This window comes from Desmodus rotundus, chromosome 9 (genome assembly GCF_022682495.2).
Source record: "Desmodus rotundus isolate HL8 chromosome 9, HLdesRot8A.1, whole genome shotgun sequence".
Lineage (NCBI taxonomy): Eukaryota > Metazoa > Chordata > Mammalia > Chiroptera > Phyllostomidae > Desmodus > Desmodus rotundus.
The window spans coordinates 58554957-58575719 of record NC_071395.1 but is presented as its reverse complement, the minus strand read 5'-3'; the positions used below and the strand labels follow the sequence as shown (position 1 = coordinate 58575719).

At 59.6% G+C, this 20763-nt stretch overlaps 1 protein-coding gene across 5 annotated transcripts in view; it reads right to left on the bottom strand.

The window, feature by feature from the left end:
* The window catches only part of OBSCN (obscurin, cytoskeletal calmodulin and titin-interacting RhoGEF), a 104792-nt gene extending 86287 nt beyond the window's left edge, over positions 1-18505 (bottom strand). For all 5 annotated transcript variants that reach the window (XM_071219246.1, XM_071219247.1, XM_071219248.1 and 2 more), the window contains exons 1-14: positions 18372-18505; positions 14319-15331; positions 13023-13292; positions 12647-12907; positions 11519-11827; positions 10774-11040; positions 10106-10381; positions 9451-9720; positions 8623-8898; positions 7087-7362; positions 5551-5826; positions 4015-4290; positions 2479-2754; positions 943-1218 (exon numbers count right to left, since the gene is read on the bottom strand). In XM_071219246.1, coding sequence (XP_071075347.1) covers positions 943-1218; positions 2479-2754; positions 4015-4290; positions 5551-5826; positions 7087-7362; positions 8623-8898; positions 9451-9720; positions 10106-10381; positions 10774-11040; positions 11519-11827; positions 12647-12907; positions 13023-13292; positions 14319-15303 — 4294 coding nt within the window. In that variant the 5' untranslated portion in view covers positions 15304-15331; positions 18372-18505. The remainder of the gene's footprint in view (positions 1-942; positions 1219-2478; positions 2755-4014; positions 4291-5550; positions 5827-7086; positions 7363-8622; positions 8899-9450; positions 9721-10105; positions 10382-10773; positions 11041-11518; positions 11828-12646; positions 12908-13022; positions 13293-14318; positions 15332-18371) is intronic.
* Positions 18506-20763: the final 2258 nt, after the last annotated feature.

The following is a 20763-nucleotide window of genomic DNA, read 5'->3' as shown; positions in this document are numbered from 1 at the left end:
AGGAGAGGACAGGAACGTTTGATCGCAGCCAGGGAGGGACAGGCACACACATGAGTCATTAGGACGTGCTGGAAATAAATCCTGATTTGGTAGTCAGGGGCTGCTACTGCCCGAACTCATCCCTAACACACTGTGCTGTTGTGGCGTGAGCTCCTCTGTCCTCTCTGTGTGGGACCCCCCCCCACACACATCAGACCCCAAGGGGCCGCTGACACAGAATGTCTAAGAGGAGACAGAAGGAAAGAAAGCAAGGTGTGCTTTTAAGAGGACACTCCGCGCCTCACAGGAGAAGATCACAGGTGCGTGTTCGCCAGCCCTCGGTTCTTGGCTGACTTTGCACAGACACGGAATCAGAGCTGAGATCGAGACTTTGAAACATGGGTGCACTGGTGGCTTCTGTAGCCGTGTCCAAGGAAGAAAGAGGGTTGCACAATGACTAGGACTTTGCTGACCCAAACTTCGCTGTTCAGCGAATGTCCAGTAGGAGTGTGTGGCTGAAATTGTGCCTTCTCAGGTCAAGACAAACAAACACCTCTGGTTCCGGAGAACCCTTGGGGGGCACTAGATGAGGGCCCCTGGAAGATGCTCAAATGTCCCTAAGGTCATGCACGTTTCCTGAGGTGAGAGACATCTGGGCTACTTGAGACCCCAGAGCCAGCAGAGCCAGACACCTGGGCACCAAGGAATACCAGGGGCATCACTATGTGGGAACGCCACCCGGGGTGCACAAGGTGCGCCCAGTGGGTGGCCCCTCACCCCTCTGTGCCTCCATTCCAGCCTCCCTGGACTCGGCCTCGGGCATACAAGTGGAAAGGGGGAGGATGGGAGATGGCAATGGATGGAGTCTAATGGAAAGACTAAAGGACTGTCACAGCTGTAAGTCAGTGACAGCAACACTTCCAAACAGGGCTACGGAGCACCCCTTGCCCCCAGAGAACTGACCTGAGACATCCAGGCTGAAGGTGACCCTCTGGCCCCCAGCCTCGCAGCTGTACTCCCCGCCATCTGCCTTCCCTGCCTGTGGCAGCACCAGCCGCCGGGTGCAGCCCGTGGCCTCCACGCGCACTTTCGAGCTCCCACTCAGCTTCTTGCCGTCCTTGTACCACGTCACCTGCGTCTGGGCCTGGGCCACCTCGCAGCTCAGCGTGGCGATGGCCCCTGCCTCGGCCTGCACCTGACTGCGTGCCGCCTGCTCCTTGGCAAAAACCACCGTGGGCTCTGGGGACAGGGAGGGAAGCACAGGGTCAGAGACTTGCTCAAAGTCAGGAGGACGGCACTGGGGAAAGGAGGGCTAAACAGGGAGGCGGGAGGGCCAGAAAGCTCTCCGGGCTCAGCACCCGCTGTGGGGCCTGCAGAAGCCCCAGCGCCTTCCCAGCCCCAGGAGCACATCCACCTGCACATGGGCCTCTGCCCCGTGGAGGGGAGCGGCGTGTGCGTACACCCTACAAACCACACACGGTACCAACGGTCCTACGGTGGCTCGTGGGAGTCAATGTGAGACCACAGCCAACCCTCACGGGAAGTCAAACTCTCCTCAGGAGAGGACAGGAACGTTTGATCGCAGCCAGGGAGGGACAGGCACACACATGAGTCATTAGGACGTGCTGGAAATAAATCCTGATTTGGTAGTCAGGGGCTGCTACTGCCCGAACTCATCCCTAACACACTGTGCTGTTGTGGCGTGAGCTCCTCTGTCCTCTCTGTGTGGGACCCCCCCCCACACACATCAGACCCCAAGGGGCCGCTGACACAGAATGTCTAAGAGGAGACAGAAGGAAAGAAAGCAAGGTGTGCTTTTAAGAGGACACTCCGCGCCTCACAGGAGAAGATCACAGGTGCGTGTTCGCCAGCCCTCGGTTCTTGGCTGACTTTGCACAGACACGGAATCAGAGCTGAGATCGAGACTTTGAAACATGGGTGCACTGGTGGCTTCTGTAGCCGTGTCCAAGGAAGAAAGAGGGTTGCACAATGACTAGGACTTTGCTGACCCAAACTTCGCTGTTCAGCGAATGTCCAGTAGGAGTGTGTGGCTGAAATTGTGCCTTCTCAGGTCAAGACAAACAAACACCTCTGGTTCCGGAGAACCCTTGGGGGGCACTAGATGAGGGCCCCTGGAAGATGCTCAAATGTCCCTAAGGTCATGCACGTTTCCTGAGGTGAGAGACATCTGGGCTACTTGAGACCCCAGAGCCAGCAGAGCCAGACACCTGGGCACCAAGGAATACCAGGGGCATCACTATGTGGGAACGCCACCCGGGGTGCACAAGGTGCGCCCAGTGGGTGGCCCCTCACCCCTCTGTGCCTCCATTCCAGCCTCCCTGGACTCGGCCTCGGGCATACAAGTGGAAAGGGGGAGGATGGGAGATGGCAATGGATGGAGTCTAATGGAAAGACTAAAGGACTGTCACAGCTGTAAGTCAGTGACAGCAACACTTCCAAACAGGGCTACGGAGCACCCCTTGCCCCCAGAGAACTGACCTGAGACATCCAGGCTGAAGGTGACCCTCTGGCCCCCAGCCTCGCAGCTGTACTCCCCGCCATCTGCCTTCCCTGCCTGTGGCAGCACCAGCCGCCGGGTGCAGCCCGTGGCCTCCACGCGCACTTTCGAGCTCCCACTCAGCTTCTTGCCGTCCTTGTACCACGTCACCTGCGTCTGGGCCTGGGCCACCTCGCAGCTCAGCGTGGCGATGGCCCCTGCCTCGGCCTGCACCTGACTGCGTGCCGCCTGCTCCTTGGCAAAAACCACCGTGGGCTCTGGGGACAGGGAGGGAAGCACAGGGTCAGAGACTTGCTCAAAGTCAGGAGGACGGCACTGGGGAAAGGAGGGCTAAACAGGGAGGCGGGAGGGCCAGAAAGCTCTCCGGGCTCAGCACCCGCTGTGGGGCCTGCAGAAGCCCCAGCGCCTTCCCAGCCCCAGGAGCACATCCACCTGCACATGGGCCTCTGCCCCGTGGAGGGGAGCGGCGTGTGCGTACACCCTACAAACCACACACGGTACCAACGGTCCTACGGTGGCTCGTGGGAGTCAATGTGAGACCACAGCCAACCCTCACGGGAAGTCAAACTCTCCTCAGGAGAGGACAGGAACGTTTGATCGCAGCCAGGGAGGGACAGGCACACACATGAGTCATTAGGACGTGCTGGAAATAAATCCTGATTTGGTAGTCAGGGGCTGCTACTGCCCGAACTCATCCCTAACACACTGTGCTGTTGTGGCGTGAGCTCCTCTGTCCTCTCTGTGTGGGACCCCCCCCCACACACATCAGACCCCAAGGGGCCGCTGACACAGAATGTCTAAGAGGAGACAGAAGGAAAGAAAGCAAGGTGTGCTTTTAAGAGGACACTCCGCGCCTCACAGGAGAAGATCACAGGTGCGTGTTTGCCAGCCCTCGGTTCTTGGCTGACTTTGCACAGACACGGAATCAGAGCTGAGATCGAGACTTTGAAACATGGGTGCACTGGTGGCTTCTGTAGCCGTGTCCAAGGAAGAAAGAGGGTTGCACAATGACTAGGACTTTGCTGACCCAAACTTCGCTGTTCAGCGAATGTCCAGTAGGAGTGTGTGGCTGAAATTGTGCCTTCTCAGGTCAAGACAAACAAACACCTCTGGTTCCGGAGAACCCTTGGGGGGCACTAGATGAGGGCCCCTGGAAGATGCTCAAATGTCCCTAAGGTCATGCACGTTTCCTGAGGTGAGAGACATCTGGGCTACTTGAGACCCCAGAGCCAGCAGAGCCAGACACCTGGGCACCAAGGAATACCAGGGGCATCACTATGTGGGAACGCCACCCGGGGTGCACAAGGTGCGCCCAGTGGGTGGCCCCTCACCCCTCTGTGCCTCCATTCCAGCCTCCCTGGACTCGGCCTCGGGCATACAAGTGGAAAGGGGGAGGATGGGAGATGGCAATGGATGGAGTCTAATGGAAAGACTAAAGGACTGTCACAGCTGTAAGTCAGTGACAGCAACACTTCCAAACAGGGCTACGGAGCACCCCTTGCCCCCAGAGAACTGACCTGAGACATCCAGGCTGAAGGTGACCCTCTGGCCCCCAGCCTCGCAGCTGTACTCCCCGCCATCTGCCTTCCCTGCCTGTGGCAGCACCAGCCGCCGGGTGCAGCCCGTGGCCTCCACGCGCACTTTCGAGCTCCCACTCAGCTTCTTGCCGTCCTTGTACCACGTCACCTGCGTCTGGGCCTGGGCCACCTCGCAGCTCAGCGTGGCGATGGCCCCTGCCTCGGCCTGCACCTGACTGCGTGCCGCCTGCTCCTTGGCAAAAACCACCGTGGGCTCTGGGGACAGGGAGGGAAGCACAGGGTCAGAGACTTGCTCAAAGTCAGGAGGACGGCACTGGGGAAAGGAGGGCTAAACAGGGAGGCGGGAGGGCCAGAAAGCTCTCCGGGCTCAGCACCCGCTGTGGGGCCTGCAGAAGCCCCAGCGCCTTCCCAGCCCCAGGAGCACATCCACCTGCACATGGGCCTCTGCCCCGTGGAGGGGAGCGGCGTGTGCGTACACCCTACAAACCACACACAGTACCAACGGTCCTACGGTGGCTCGTGGGAGTCAATGTGAGACCACAGCCAACCCTCACGGGAAGTCAAACTCTCCTCAGGAGAGGACAGGAACGTTTGATCGCAGCCAGGGAGGGACAGGCACACACATGAGTCATTAGGACGTGCTGGAAATAAATCCTGATTTGGTAGTCAGGGGCTGCTACTGCCCGAACTCATCCCTAACACACTGTGCTGTTGTGGCGTGAGCTCCTCTGTCCTCTCTGTGTGGGACCCCCCCACACACACATCAGACCCCAAGGGGCCGCTGACACAGAATGTCTAAGAGGAGACAGAAGTAAAGAAAGCAAGGTGTGCTTTTAAGAGGACACTCCGCGCCTCACAGGAGAAGATCACAGGTGCGTGTTCGCCAGCCCTCGGTTCTTGGCTGACTTTGCACAGACACGGAATCAGAGCTGAGATCGAGACTTTGAAACATGGGTGCGCTGGTGGCTTCTGTAGCCGTGTCCAAGGAAGAAAGAGGGTTGCACAATGACTAGGACTTTGCTGACCCAAACTTCGCTGTTCAGCGAATGTCCAGTAGGAGTGTGTGGCTGAAATTGTGCCTTCTCAGGTCAAGACAAACAAACACCTCTGGTTCCGGAGAACCCTTGGGGGGCACTAGATGAGGGCCCCTGGAAGATGCTCAAATGTCCCTAAGGTCATGCACGTTTCCTGAGGTGAGAGACATCTGGGCTACTTGAGACCCCAGAGCCAGCAGAGCCAGACACCTGGGCACCAAGGAATACCAGGGGCATCACTATGTGGGAACGCCACCCGGGGTGCACAAGGTGCGCCCAGTGGGTGGCCCCTCACCCCTCTGTGCCTCCATTCCAGCCTCCCTGGACTCGGCCTCGGGCATACAAGTGGAAAGGGGGAGGATGGGAGATGGCAATGGATGGAGTCTAATGGAAAGACTAAAGGACTGTCACAGCTGTAAGTCAGTGACAGCAACACTTCCAAACAGGGCTACGGAGCACCCCTTGCCCCCAGAGAACTGACCTGAGACATCCAGGCTGAAGGTGACCCTCTGGCCCCCAGCCTCGCAGCTGTACTCCCCGCCATCTGCCTTCCCTGCCTGTGGCAGCACCAGCCGCCGGGTGCAGCCCGTGGCCTCCACGCGCACTTTCGAGCTCCCACTCAGCTTCTTGCCGTCCTTGTACCACGTCACCTGCGTCTGGGCCTGGGCCACCTCGCAGCTCAGCGTGGCGATGGCCCCTGCCTCGGCCTGCACCTGACAGCGTGCCGCCTGCTCCTTGGCAAAAACCACCGTGGGCTCTGGGGACAGGGAGGGAAGCACAGGGTCAGAGACTTGCTCAAAGTCAGGAGGACGGCACTGGGGAAAGGAGGGCTAAACAGGGAGGCGGGAGGGCCAGAAAGCTCTCCGGGCTCAGCACCCGCTGTGGGGCCTGCAGAAGCCCCAGCGCCTTCCCAGCCCCAGGAGCACATCCACCTGCACATGGGCCTCTGCCCCGTGGAGGGGAGCGGCGTGTGCGTACACCCTACAAACCACACACGGTACCAACGGTCCTACGGTGGCTCGTGGGAGTCAATGTGAGACCACAGCCAACCCTCACGGGAAGTCAAACTCTCCTCAGGAGAGGACAGGAACGTTTGATCGCAGCCAGGGAGGGACAGGCACACACATGAGTCATTAGGACGTGCTGGAAATAAATCCTGATTTGGTAGTCAGGGGCTGCTACTGCCCGAACTCATCCCTAACACACTGTGCTGTTGTGGCGTGAGCTCCTCTGTCCTCTCTGTGTGGGACCCCCCCCCACACACATCAGACCCCAAGGGGCCGCTGACACAGAATGTCTAAGAGGAGACAGAAGGAAAGAAAGCAAGGTGTGCTTTTAAGAGGACACTCCGCGCCTCACAGGAGAAGATCACAGGTGCGTGTTCGCCAGCCCTCGGTTCTTGGCTGACTTTGCACAGACACGGAATCAGAGCTGAGATCGAGACTTTGAAACATGGGTGCACTGGTGGCTTCTGTAGCCGTGTCCAAGGAAGAAAGAGGGTTGCACAATGACTAGGACTTTGCTGACCCAAACTTCGCTGTTCAGCGAATGTCCAGTAGGAGTGTGTGGCTGAAATTGTGCCTTCTCAGGTCAAGACAAACAAACACCTCTGGTTCCGGAGAACCCTTGGGGGGCACTAGATGAGGGCCCCTGGAAGATGCTCAAATGTCCCTAAGGTCATGCACGTTTCCTGAGGTGAGAGACATCTGGGCTACTTGAGACCCCAGAGCCAGCAGAGCCAGACACCTGGGCACCAAGGAATACCAGGGGCATCACTATGTGGGAACGCCACCCGGGGTGCACAAGGTGCGCCCAGTGGGTGGCCCCTCACCCCTCTGTGCCTCCATTCCAGCCTCCCTGGACTCGGCCTCGGGCATACAAGTGGAAAGGGGGAGGATGGGAGATGGCAATGGATGGAGTCTAATGGAAAGACTAAAGGACTGTCACAGCTGTAAGTCAGTGACAGCAACACTTCCAAACAGGGCTACGGAGCACCCCTTGCCCCCAGAGAACTGACCTGAGACATCCAGGCTGAAGGTGACCCTCTGGCCCCCAGCCTCGCAGCTGTACTCCCCGCCATCTGCCTTCCCTGCCTGTGGCAGCACCAGCCGCCGGGTGCAGCCCGTGGCCTCCACGCGCACTTTCGAGCTCCCACTCAGCTTCTTGCCGTCCTTGTACCACGTCACCTGCGTCTGGGCCTGGGCCACCTCGCAGCTCAGCGTGGCGATGGCCCCTGCCTCGGCCTGCACCTGACTGCGTGCCGCCTGCTCCTTGGCAAAAACCACCGTGGGCTCTGGGGACAGGGAGGGAAGCACAGGGTCAGAGACTTGCTCAAAGTCAGGAGGACGGCACTGGGGAAAGGAGGGCTAAACAGGGAGGCGGGAGGGCCAGAAAGCTCTCCGGGCTCAGCACCCGCTGTGGGGCCTGCAGAAGCCCCAGCGCCTTCCCAGCCCCAGGAGCACATCCACCTGCACATGGGCCTCTGCCCCGTGGAGGGGAGCGGCGTGTGCGTACACCCTACAAACCACACACGGTACCAACGGTCCTACGGTGGCTCGTGGGAGTCAATGTGAGACCACAGCCAACCCTCACGGGAAGTCAAACTCTCCTCAGGAGAGGACAGGAACGTTTGATCGCAGCCAGGGAGGGACAGGCACACACATGAGTCATTAGGACGTGCTGGAAATAAATCCTGATTTGGTAGTCAGGGGCTGCTACTGCCCGAACTCATCCCTAACACACTGTGCTGTTGTGGCGTGAGCTCCTCTGTCCTCTCTGTGTGGGACCCCCCCCCACACACATCAGACCCCAAGGGGCCGCTGACACAGAATGTCTAAGAGGAGACAGAAGGAAAGAAAGCAAGGTGTGCTTTTAAGAGGACACTCCGCGCCTCACAGGAGAAGATCACAGGTGCGTGTTCGCCAGCCCTCGGTTCTTGGCTGACTTTGCACAGACACGGAATCAGAGCTGAGATCGAGACTTTGAAACATGGGTGCACTGGTGGCTTCTGTAGCCGTGTCCAAGGAAGAAAGAGGGTTGCACAATGACTAGGACTTTGCTGACCCAAACTTCGCTGTTCAGCGAATGTCCAGTAGGAGTGTGTGGCTGAAATTGTGCCTTCTCAGGTCAAGACAAACAAACACCTCTGGTTCCGGAGAACCCTTGGGGGGCACTAGATGAGGGCCCCTGGAAGATGCTCAAATGTCCCTAAGGTCATGCACGTTTCCTGAGGTGAGAGACATCTGGGCTACTTGAGACCCCAGAGCCAGCAGAGCCAGACACCTGGGCACCAAGGAATACCAGGGGCATCACTATGTGGGAACGCCATCCGGGGTGCACAAGGTGCGCCCAGTGGGTGGCCCCTCACCCCTCTGTGCCTCCATTCCAGCCTCCCTGGACTCGGCCTCGGGCATACAAGTGGAAAGGGGGAGGATGGGAGATGGCAATGAATGGAGTCTAATGGAAAGACTAAAGGACTGTCACAGCTGTAAGTCAGTGACAGCAACACTTCCAAACAGGGCTACGGAGCACCCCTTGCCCCCAGAGAACTGACCTGAGACATCCAGGCTGAAGGTGACCCTCTGGCCCCCAGCCTCGCAGCTGTACTCCCCGCCATCTGCCTTCCCTGCCTGTGGCAGCACCAGCCGCCGGGTGCAGCCCGTGGCCTCCACGCGCACTTTCGAGCTCCCACTCAGCTTCTTGCCGTCCTTGTACCACGTCACCTGCGTCTGGGCCTGGGCCACCTCGCAGCTCAGCGTGGCGATGGCCCCTGCCTCGGCCTGCACCTGACTGCGTGCCGCCTGCTCCTTGGCAAAAACCACCGTGGGCTCTGGGGACAGTGAAGAGCTCACAGTTAGGGTTCCACAAAGGTGACTGCTGGAGCCACAACAGGGGCTTAGGCTCCAGTTGACCACCGGACACCCATGAGATCCTTTGGGTCAGGTGCTGCTGTGGAGCCCTTCTGGGAACAGATGTCCTGACTGTTGCCTAAGGACGGAGAGGGAGGCACAGGAGGTGGCAGAGACCCTCCTGTTGGCCAGGACTTGGAGAATGCATCAAGTGGCCCCAGTGGCTTCAATAAAGAGCCAGAACCTCATATTCACCAAGTTCCAAATATATCCTCCTGAGGATGCTTCCAGATCCTTTTGGGTCCTCTCAGGCTCCTCTGACTTTTAAAAGAACAAGAACTTCACATTTCTTACTTACCTCAAATTCTTTCATCCATCTATGTTAGTTTTATGGGTAATTTCTTTTCCCAAATTGAAGCAACTGCCCCTCCCCAATCATTTGCATAAGCAATGAAGAGCCAGCTCTGCCTTGCAAGTGCCTGATACAGCTGGACATGCCCCACACCCACCAAGCCTGGAATTTGGCTGCTCACCAGAGATGCGCAGCTGGAAATCCACAGAGTGCTCGCCCATGCGGCATGAATAGGTGCCCTCGTCTTGCATGCTGACTGAGTCGGCCACCAGCCGATGCCGTGTGCCCACATCCTCCTGTGAGAACCGTGAGCCAGAGAGGCCAAGCTCCACACCATCCTTGAACCAGCACACAGGTACATGGGCCTCCACAGTCTCACACTCAAAGTGGGCCGGGCCCCCGGCCACAGTATCGAAGCAGCCACTGGCAGAGTTCTTGTGCAGAAAGGGTCCTGCAAGGGTGGCACGGATTAGGGGCAGGAAGTGCTTTGACCATGAGCATGCCCACACACTCATCATGCAGGTGCTTAGGGCTTTGGAACCATGTGGAGCCCTGGCTCAGCCTAGACAAGGTGCCCCTTCAGACAGGGCCAGCTGCTGACTTCCAAACACCCACAAACTGTTAGGACTTCCCCATGGAGTTCCTACCCCTACCAAATAGAACCTTTGCCCCCCTGTCCCCATGGAGTCACCTGAGCCTACCCCCCAACAGATTCCCCGACAGAGAACATTAGCTCCCACTTCCCTGACCCTGTTGAGCCTGCCCAGAGCTGGAGTACAGAATGCTGTGGCTTTGGCAGCAGCCAGGAGGACATAAAACTATGGATACACACACACCTTGCACCAACAGCTGGTACGTGATGCGGCCCCCACAGCTGACACACTCGTACAGGCCAGCATCATCTTGTGCCACATCTCGCACCAGCAGTGCCCGCTGCCCTGCTGAAGCCTGCATCTGATACTTGGGGCCTGGGGGTAGTGCTCGGCCATCCTTGAGCCACGTCACAGTCACCGCCTGGTCCGACAGCTCAGCCAGGAGCTGTGCCTCCTCATGCAGCCGGGCCAGCACCTCCTGAACTGCTTCTGGATGCTTGGTGCTCAGTCCTGGGGCCACTGGGGGCCACCAGGGGAGGAGAGAGAGGGTGTGAAGGGAGGGGGGTGTGGTTGAAGGGAGGAGGAAGTAGACAGAGAGTGGGCAGAGGAGGAGTGGACAGAGAGTGGGGGGGGAAGGGAAAGAGGAGCAGATAGAGGGAGACATGAGGCTATGTGTCATCGGTCACCCCCAGCCCCTCATTCACTCACACACTGTGGCTGGGGACAGCCACCAGGTCAGGCAAGCTGCTGCACTCTCCCTACCCTACCACCTGGCCCTGCTTCTGTCCCGGCAGCCCACCAGCATTCTCCAGAAGCCCTGGGGCCTGGGGGCCCAGGTCCTGGTCTGGCTCCTACCCTCAAAGGAAGCAGAACTTGGAGAGGCCCCAGGGTTCAGGGGCTGGGTCCCCTACCTCTGACCTCCATGCAGATACTGCTCTCGATGCCATTGGCCACAAACTTGAGTTCAGCACCGTGCAAGCTGGCGGGCACTGAGCGGATGGTGAGGGTGTGCCGGGTGCCGTCACAGCAGATCATGTACATGCTGCTGGCCTTCAGGGCCTGCCCGTCTAAGAACCACTCGCCCACCGAGGCCACAGTGAGGTCCACGGAGAAGGTCACCTCACTGCCCTCCACCGCCTCCACTGCCTTCAGAGGTGTCTTCACAGCTAGCTGGGGGGCTGCAGGATGGGGGCTTCAGGAAGGAGCAAGGCACCTGACCTACCTTCCTCCTCCTCCTCCCCCAGAGCCTGAGCCCAAATGCAACCTCCAGGAAGCCCATTGAACAGGTACACAGCAACCACGAGGGATCGCAGGGCTCAGGACTGTGTGGGGTCAGGTTAGAGCCACCCAAGATCCCCTCCAGATCCCACAAACCCAGGGGTGGAAGGTACAGCTGTGCAGCCTGGTCCCCTGGGGCTGGAGGACACAGACAGGTTCCTGTGGGACTCAAGTCCTTCTCAGAGTCCCTTCCCCTTCCCACAGAGGAGGCTCCAGCAGCATCAGGACTCTGCTGGTAACTCACCCCAATAAAGAGGCTCTATTAGTCACTGTGGCCTCACTGAGGCTGTGTTGTGCTCTAGGTGTGGGTGCTTCCATGGCAGGTGCCCTGCAGGCAGTGACCTGGCAGCGGTGGGGAAGAGGGCCGGCCACACTTACCCAGGTGGATCGTCCCTGGGAACTCAAGGTAGGCGCTCTGGCCAAAGCTGTTCACAGCTGACACCCGGAACTGGTAGTCCCCCTCCTCAGTCACACAGGCCACAGTCAGCTCAGGTGTGGCCACCCACTCGGCCTCATGGCACCGGCTCCAGCTGTAGGTGCCCAGTCGCTTCTTCTCCACCAAGTAGCCATCGATGGTAACAGGGCGGTCCCCATAAAGTGTTGGGGACCAGCTGAGAGTCACGGAACTCTCTGTCTTGGCCATCACTACAGGGGCCTCAGGGGGTTGCGGTGGTGTCTTCCTAGGGGCTGAGCAGAGCACAGGCCCACATTACCAACTAGGAGCCCCTCTCCAAGCTCCAGGTCAAGGATCGTTCTGAAGGAGGGAGGGGATCACAGAATCCCCAATCCTGCTAGGGAGCACTGTACTGATGGTCTGAAATGACCACAGCGTGGGGTAGAAGGCCGGCTTGAGGGGAGGCTGGGGGCCCATGATGCTTGGCCCCACCTGTGGCCATTTCTCTACTAGAAGCAGAAAGGGCACCCTGGCTTCAGCCGCCACATTTGGCCCAGGGCCACCATGAGCTATCCATGTGGCCTGGGGACAGACATCTTCCAGTGTTTAGCCTTGACCCACACAGTGCACTGGGGTCTTGGCTGGACAGTGACTGAGACAGGGCACAGTGACCATCCTGAGGCTACCAAGGCCACGTGGAGGGGCACGCCCTGCCTCCAGCCAAGGGCTGACCCTGTGGGGATGGGTGGAGTAGGGAACTGCCATCGAATCGACAGTGTAGACACCAAGGCCACAGAAAGAAGACATACACAGGACAGCCTCCTGCCACACACATACATACATTGTGCTTCTAGAACAATCTACACCTTCTAATTTGGTTGGTGGAGTGGGGGTGCTATCAAGACTCCCACTTTGCCAATGCCTGGGGAGACCATAGTGAAAAAGGGTTGCAAACAATTAGGGTCTAAGTAACCGGAGCTACAGCCTAAACTCGATGTGCCCCATGCCCTTCCTGAAGCCACAGAGCACACACGGGGTCAGCAGTGGACCCAGCACCTGAATGGTGGCAAGGGGCACTGCTTCCTTTGGAGAGACACTCCCCAAGCCCTTACCCGACACACAGAACTGCGTGGATGTCCGGCAGTCCCCAGCCACAAAGGCCACCTCACCCACATCTTCCAGGCTGCACTGGGCAATGGTCAGCGTGTGGCATGTGCCTTCAGTGGTGATGGCTATGCGACCCCCAGCCACCACCTCTTCCTGGTTCCAGAGCCAGTGGACAGGGCCCTCTGGCCTGGCCAGCTCCACGCAGAACAGGGCTGTGTCCCCCACTCGCACCACTGTCTTTCTTGGGAGCTTTCGGGTGAGGTTGCCTAGGGTGTGGAAGAGCCAGGGGCTAGTCAAACCAGACCTTGCCAGCCACCCCTCCAGTCTCATGGGCCCTTCCCACACTCCACATCCCCTTTCAAGTGGTCCCCACCCACCCACCTAGTACTACGAGCTCAGCCACAGTGCGACTGCCCTCAGCCGTCTCGCAGATGTACACAGCGTCATCGTCAGCTGAGGTGTTGTGCACAGTCAGCCGGCGCTCTGTGCCCTCCTCCTCAATGGCATACTTGGTGCTGGCCCACAGCCTCATGTCTTCCTTGTACCACAGGGCCTGCGTGGCCAACAGTGGCACCTCACACCGGAACGTGGCCGACCCCTTCTCCTGCACCTCCAGGTCCTGCAGTCGGGTCTTGAAGGGCACCGCAGGTTCTATGGGGAGAGGGATGAACAGGATGGGGTGGTGGGCTACTAGGCAGGGAAGGGGGGACGTGGGTGGGGGCACCTAGAGGTTGGGAGAGGGAAAGGATGGTAGGGGCAGTGCAGGCTAAGGGCAAGTAGGTGCTGAGGTGGGGGCAGGAGGTAGGGGTGGGAGGGGCTGCAGGGCAGAGTGTGAGTGGGAGAGCTAAGAAAGGAAGAGGAGAAGGACAGGGAAAGGGGACAGAAATTAAAGAAAATAACCTCTCTTCCCAAATATAAGAAATCTGGAAGAGAAAAGAAGCAATAAGTGCCACAGTCCCCTGAGCAGACCCCTGCCGCCAGCCCAGCAGCTAGGCAGCAAGACCAAGACCTTAGAGAAATGCTCATTCTCTGGGCGCTGGCTTCAGGCCAAGGCCCTGCCACCACACTCGTGTTTCCAGCTTCCCAGGGACCACTGGAATAGGGGGGCATTTACCGACAGGAATGAGGAAACTGATACACAAGTGCAAAGATTAACATGCCCAGCCCCCCTGTCTGAGATCCTACAGCGGTGACACGTGTGAGAGAAGGTGGAGGCAAGACTCCCCGGACTAGAGAGGCCAGTGTTGTAAGAGTGAAGAATAAATGAGCCTCCCAGCAAAACCTGGCCCTGCTGCCCACACCTGCCTGGGCCTGCAAACAGGAGCCTGCAAACTGGCCAGAGCCGCCTCCTGCTGCACAGTGACCTCTGGCCCCGAACACTCCGCTCTCCTTCGCTCTTTGACAGGGAGACCCGGTCAGCATCCAGGGCAGGCTCAGCTACCGGGCTCCCATGGGGAGGGAGTACTGGTGACAAGAGCATTCTCTTCTACTCTTGTTACTCACAAAGACGGGGGACGGGCTCAGGGTCATCCTGGTGCTGCCCGCATTTTGAGGGCGGGTTAAAGGGAGAGCCGCCTGGGCTTCCAGCTCCGCATTCACTACCTGACAGACCTAGAGATGCCGTGCCGGCACTCAGCGGCAGTGGCTACAGCAGGGGTACGAGGCGCCCCAGCTCACCTCGAACAACGACCAGAACGGAGCTGTAGGTTTGGCCCACGAGGTTGGATGCTGTGCAGGTGTAGAGGCCACGGTCCGACTGCTTGCAGAAGAGAATCTTGAGCACGAAGTTTTCCTGAGCGTCCTCGTACACCACATGTCGCCGGCCCTCAGCCACCAACTGCCCATCCTTCTTCCACACCGTCTCGGGCTTGGGCTCACCCGTCACGTAGCAGCTGAGGCGCGCGTGCTTGCCCTCGGTCACCGTGCAGGTGCGGGTGCCCGAGCTTGGTGGCGAGGTCGGGGCTCCCTCAGTCCGCATGGCCTCGCGCCGCCGCTGCAGGTGCGCCAAGAGCGCGGCCGTAGAAGCCCCGGGCGGGCCTGCCGAGTCAGTGTCCGCGTCCACTGTGAGCGCAGCGTCGGCGCTGGCGGTGCCCAGTGGGTTCTCAGCGCGCACCGTGTAGGTTCCGCCGTCGCGCGGCCGCGCGTCCTGGATGCGCAGTGCGCTCGCCTCGCCACTGGCCTCCACTGTCATTCGCGGGGCATCAGGAGCTCCCAGGCGCCTCCCATCCTTGGCCCAGCTCACTGCCATAGGTGGAGATCCGCGCACGCGGCAGCGGAAGGTAGCCTCCGCGCCCTCGCGCACGTGGATGGACGTGGGCCGCAGCAAGAAGTGGGGCGCCTGCTCCGCGCACGCGGCCTCGGCGTTCACCTGGAGGCCCACGGCTGCGAAGGCCTCACCGATGGCGTTGCGCGCGCGGCACACGTACTGTCCGCTGTCGCCTAGAGCCAGGTCCAGGATAGTGAGGCGGTACTGGTCGCCGTCCTGGGCCAGCCGGAAGCGAGAGCCTGCCTCCACCGGCTGCTGGTCCTTTTCCCAGCTCACCTGCGGCGTAGGGTTGCCCACAATCTGGCAGCTCAGCGTGGCGTCCTTACCCACAGACACCACAAAGGCCTTGGGCCGGGTCAGGAATCGGGGTGCGCCGCTGAATGAGGAGTGATCCATGGTGGAAGGGGTGGGGGAGGGCGGTGACCTACGAGATGGGTGGGAAAGGTCATAGTGGAGATGAGCCTCTGACACATTCTGAGCCCACCACCTCTGTTCCACCCTGCCACCTCACCCATCCACCGCTGCTTGGAGAACCCAGTTTAACCCAGGTAGATGCCTGCTCAGGCTGCATCAGAAGGCATGGTGGTTCACAAGTGCAGATTTACCTCTTTCTGAGCTCTTGGGGTCTAACTCCACCCCAAATGGGTTCTCCTAATAGGTGAGTAGCTCCAGCCTCTCCCCTCAGCTTCAGTCCCACTGTCCAGACCCCAGGACTAGCTGAGCACCTGTTCCAGAACACCGTACCAACATCCGGGCTGTCCCCTCCCTGTGAGTCATCTTGCTGTGGCACCAGCCTCTTCCTGCACCAGCCAGGCAATACATTGCTAAGCAGACCTGCTGTGTGCTCCTAGCCACTCCAACTGCCTCAAGTGTCCTGTCCCCTCCCTTCCACACACTGCTGCCTCCTGGGGCCAGAAACTGCAGTCTGTCTATGTCTACTCCACTCAGTGAGTGGGGGTCTCTTTGCTCCAGAATAGGGCTTGGCCATGGGAGGCCCATGGTGGGTGTCCACTGCTGGCCTGTCCCCATCTCTCTGACTGTGGCACCCCAGAGGTCACAGGCTCTCCTCGAGCCCTGGGCCCAGAGTGCTGCCTTCACCTCCCTTTGCCCCTGTTCTTCCTCCTCCCTAAGACTTTGGGCCCCACATGGGTCTGTGTGCAACTCAGGCCCCCTTGCCCAGTGGTGCCCATAGGGATTCTTGTGCACAGGTCTGTCCCACCTGCAGCCACCCTGGGCCAGGGGGCACCTCACCTCTCCTGGGGTCCCCTACCCCCTCAATCCCTGGGGGATTGTGCCCATCAGAAGAAATCAGGAAAGAAATGGAAATGCTGCAGCCGAGCTCTTCCTAATAGGACAGTGCCCCTAGCCCACCAGGCTGCCGGGCCCCTCACTGTGAGCCCCTTTCTCCTCCCTTCAGAGCTTGGAGCAGGACTATTGGGCAGCACAGTCAGCAGTGTGCCTGCAGAGGACAGCAGAGGACCCCCCAGGAAAAGCCAGGGACCTCCAGGCTGAGACAGCCAGACCAGTTAGCTGGATCCAACCTGGAGTCAGTAAGTGTGGTGGCGGTGGCAACGGGAAACAACATTTTGACTCTGTGGCTTCATTGTCTGGGCACCCTGTGTGGGCAGGGCTGGCACCATCAGTGCTAAATGCCCTGGATGGTGCTGGCATCCACCTACTTGGGGTCACCCCCACTGCTCCCAACACAGCACCAGGTCCTCCCTATGGGGGCTTCTGTAAGAACAGTGGGCCTCCCTGGGCTCCAGCTGGCCCCAAGCACTTTAACCCCCTCCATCCCGGGAGCTGAGCCTGCAAACTTCGGGGCATGGGCTGCCCACCCTGGAGGATAGAGGGTGTATCTGGATCCTCTGCTCCTGGCCCTGTGATTCAGGATCTAATCCCCCTAATCCCCCTCGAGGTGGCTGAGCCCAGACCAGCCTGCTGACTCACTGTGCAGTCAGCACCTCTGTCCCCGACCCCAATAGCCAACCCCACTCAGCCTGGCCAGAAGGGCCTGGGAGGACCTGGGCAGGCAGCCACAGAAGCCCCACCTCCACAGACGCCGTGGGCCTCAGCATTCCTCTGGGGAAGGATTACTTTGACACCAGGTCTCCTGGGACCCAGAGCTATTCCCAGTGGCCACCCCAAATCATAGTCAGTGTGTGGGTTCCCCAAGGCAGGACACCCCCATCCTCCCCCACCCCCACACACGCAGAGCAGGCGCCAGAGAAGCTGCTCCTGGCTCCTGAGTGAGCATGTGGGGGTGGGGGGCAGGGAGCCACCTCCACAGCCTGGGACTCTGGGGCCAGAAGGTCAGGGAGAGAGCTCCCATCTCTTACATGCTTAGTAGGAGCCACCCCAGCCCCAGGAGGTGTACAAGCTGCCCCTGGCCTGACAAGGGTGGGCAGAGACCCTGAGATTCTCTAAGGCCACTGGGGACTCTGCTGATGACCTGCTCCCCGCCTAGGGCCTGCATTCCCTACCCTTGATGTGGCAGACCCCATGGGGTCTGAGGAGGCCCACCCAGATGCAACAGCCTCAGAGCCCCACTGCAACCTCGCAGGGCAGGCATCCCCAGCGGTCAGCAGGGCCAAGTGCCCCAAGCACATGTCCAAGGACTCCACAGCTGCCCATGTTCAGGTCAACTAGCGGAGGGACCACACGAAGCAACCCCTGGGCACAGGGACACGTGCAGTGGCCTCCTCCTTCCTGTTGCTACGTTGGCAGAAACAAGCCTCAGGTAGGGGCCCAGCAGGACCTCAGCCCCAGCCTCCCAGGAGACCCTTCCTCCCTCCGACAGACACCTGACTGGAAAGGATGCTTCCTGTGGATCCCCTGAGGTCCCAGATGGACACTGGCAGGAGCCTCACTCCAGCACTGAGACCCCCACCTGGAGTCGCTCCCCACCCCTCCCAGGGCCCCAGACTCCCAGGGTCAGAGGTGGCTCCAACCCAACAGCAGAACCCTCCTGGCTCTCTCCCCACCCTGCTGCCCTCGCCCTTCCAGAAAAGACTTCAAGGGCAGTTCCAGGACCTTCGCCCCCCAGACCACTAAGCCTGGCTTCCTGCTCACCACAGGGAAATTCTTTCCTGGAGTCAGGTGTCACTATTCCTCTGGCTGTCCTCACTAGTGAGCCAACAGTCCCAAAATAGCCCCAGCTGTCAGCAGGCATCCATCTCAGCCAAGATGGGGGCAGGGCTAGACGGACCCCCAGGCCACCGATGGACCGAGATGGGGCACACAGCCCCAACCTCCCAGCCTGGTTGCTCCCTCCATGAGTGGGGACCCGGCTCAGGTCACTGACGGGGCAGGAGCTGGGATCCAGGCCCCCAACCAAGGAGCAGCACAGACTAGCCGGACCCTACCCCAGGCTCCTCTATCACCAGAGCCATGACCTTCAACCAAGCCACTCTGCTGGGGGGCTTATGGGATGGCTCCTACCTCTGCCCACTCTGCCTTCTCACCTGTCTCAACCGGGGACTCAGAGCAGAACCCAGGCCGGGGGCTCAGACGGTGGGGCAGGGGCCACCAGGTCTCACCCCCCTCTCAGGACTCAGGACCAACACGGATCCTGCCCAGCAGCCTGCACTCTGGCCGGCCCTCAGACTGGAGAGGGACAGAGGACAGGCGGATGCTGTCAGAGGGAGAAGGCTGGGCCCGCCCCTACCCTGCCCCCACCACCAGCCAGAGAGCCCAGCCCAACTTCAAAATAGCCTAGCTGTCACTGCCCCGATTGTGTTTCATCCCAGGCCCTAGGTAGGCAAAGGGCAAAGGCTCAGGGTGGGGGAAGGTGAAGTGATGGTGCTGGTGGGGAAGGAGCCCCAGCTGGTTGGGAGCCCTCCTCAGATCAGCACCTTGGAGTGCAGGCTGTGAAGGAGCCCAAGAGAGCAGGGACCACCCCCAGGAGGGACCCGAGACCATACCCAGGGGATCAGGGTCCATCCAGGGGCAAATCACTGGCTGAGCGAAGACACTGGTTGCACTGGGTGACCGGTCTGCACTCAGACCATGGTTTCCCCACCAGTGCAAGGGAATGTGGGGGCTGCAGGACCTGGGCTGTGTGCCGGGTTGTGACACATGCCTTGATGCGGGGGTTAGGTAGGGGAACAGAGCAGCACCCCGTGGTGGTGGTCAGCCCACAATCACACCTGCAGGGAATGCCTTGGGCTCAGGGAGGGTACAAGGGCTGCCTCGGGGTCCTGCCCTGGCTCTGCCTTCAGAGGAGGTTCCCTGCAAGGAGGACCTCCTCATTCTGACAAGGGCCCTGGGAGCAGGGGCTGGCCCCTTCCTGAGAGAGGCCCCAGGACTCCTACCAGGTGGCCCCTCTGACTCCAGGCCAAGCTCCCATGCCTTCCTGGGCAGCCTGGAACACTGACTTCTTGTCCTTGGGCCAGGGCCACGGAGACAGGGAAGAGGCAGCCTTTCTAAGGCCACCAACATCATCTGCCCCTGCCTACATCCTGCGTGTCCATCCCCAGGACAGATCCCCTGCACCCTACCTGACCCAAGGCCTCTCCTTGGTCACCTGGGGGATGGTCCCAAGGTCTTGGTCATCTTGAGTCGCCATAACAAACCCCGGAGACTGCGGGCTTAAAGACCATTTATGGCTCACAGTTCTGGAGGCAGAAAGTCCTAATGAAGGTGCTGGCAGATTATTGTCTACTGAGGTTCCCTTCCTGGGTCACAGAGAACATCTTGCTGTGTCCCAGTGTGGTGGAGAGAGTTCTGATCCCTCCTCTTCTTGTGAGGACACTGACCCCACTGTGAAGGCCCATCTCAGGACCTCACCTAACCCTACTTCCTCCTAACATGTCACAGTGTGGGGCAGAACTTCAACATGGAAATTTGAGGGGACACATCTGATCCATAGTACCCAGGAAGGAAGGAAAACCCCACAGGAGGGCTTACCCCCCACAGCATGGCCCTGGTGACCCACAGCTGCTGCACGTGTGTGCACACTCGCACTGCACACCTCTGGAGACACTACCATGGGAGGCCCAGGGGGGACGTCCATTGTGGCCTGGAAAAAATGAGGTCCAGAGGAGGCTCAACGTTGGCATTTTACCCTTTTTACATAGAACTGAGAGCTGAGAGCAGTGAGGGGAAACCCCAGGAGGCCAGCCCTGCTTCCTCAGAAGCTCATGGATGGCCCCTAACCACACCCTGCCTGCTGTGTCCACTGGGCTCTGCCATTTGTCTCTTCGAAGCACATCCACTGCACAGATCAGGGGGAAGTCCTGCAGGCTCCCAAGTGGCTCTGCCCACCAAGGCTTGGCGAGATTCCTGCGAGGAGGGCACAAGGCCTCATTGCCCCACCCTCGCTGGGCTGAACAGCAGGAGATGCCGCCTACCAGCTGTCTGCTCACCCAGAGGCCTGGTGCTTTGGGAAAACTCAGGTAATCATCACTATAGATACTATTGTCACAAGGAGGTCCTGGTCCCACACCCTCCTCCTCCATTCTCCTCCTGTCCTACGTCCCCTACAGCTCACCCTCCTCCTCCCTCGTCCTCCTGCCCTGTGTCCCCTAGAGTTCACCCTCCTTTTCTGTGCTATCTCTTACTTATCACTCTTACTGGGTTACTCATCCCAGTCAGGTCACATGATAGGTCTCTGTCTTCAGTCCCAGGAAATGGGAGAACAAGCATCCCTTGACCACTGTGTCTTTAAGCCCCGCCTTACTCTTTGGCTTGTGGACGCATCCCATGTCACTAGCTACAACCAGTGGACCTCCTGTGAATGTATCCCTGGGCATGCACTGAATGTTCACACTCTTCTTTTCCTGTTCCTGCAGGGGATCCTGTGCCTTGGGCCAACGTCGTGTCATCAACAATCCATGAACCATTGCAGCCATGGAA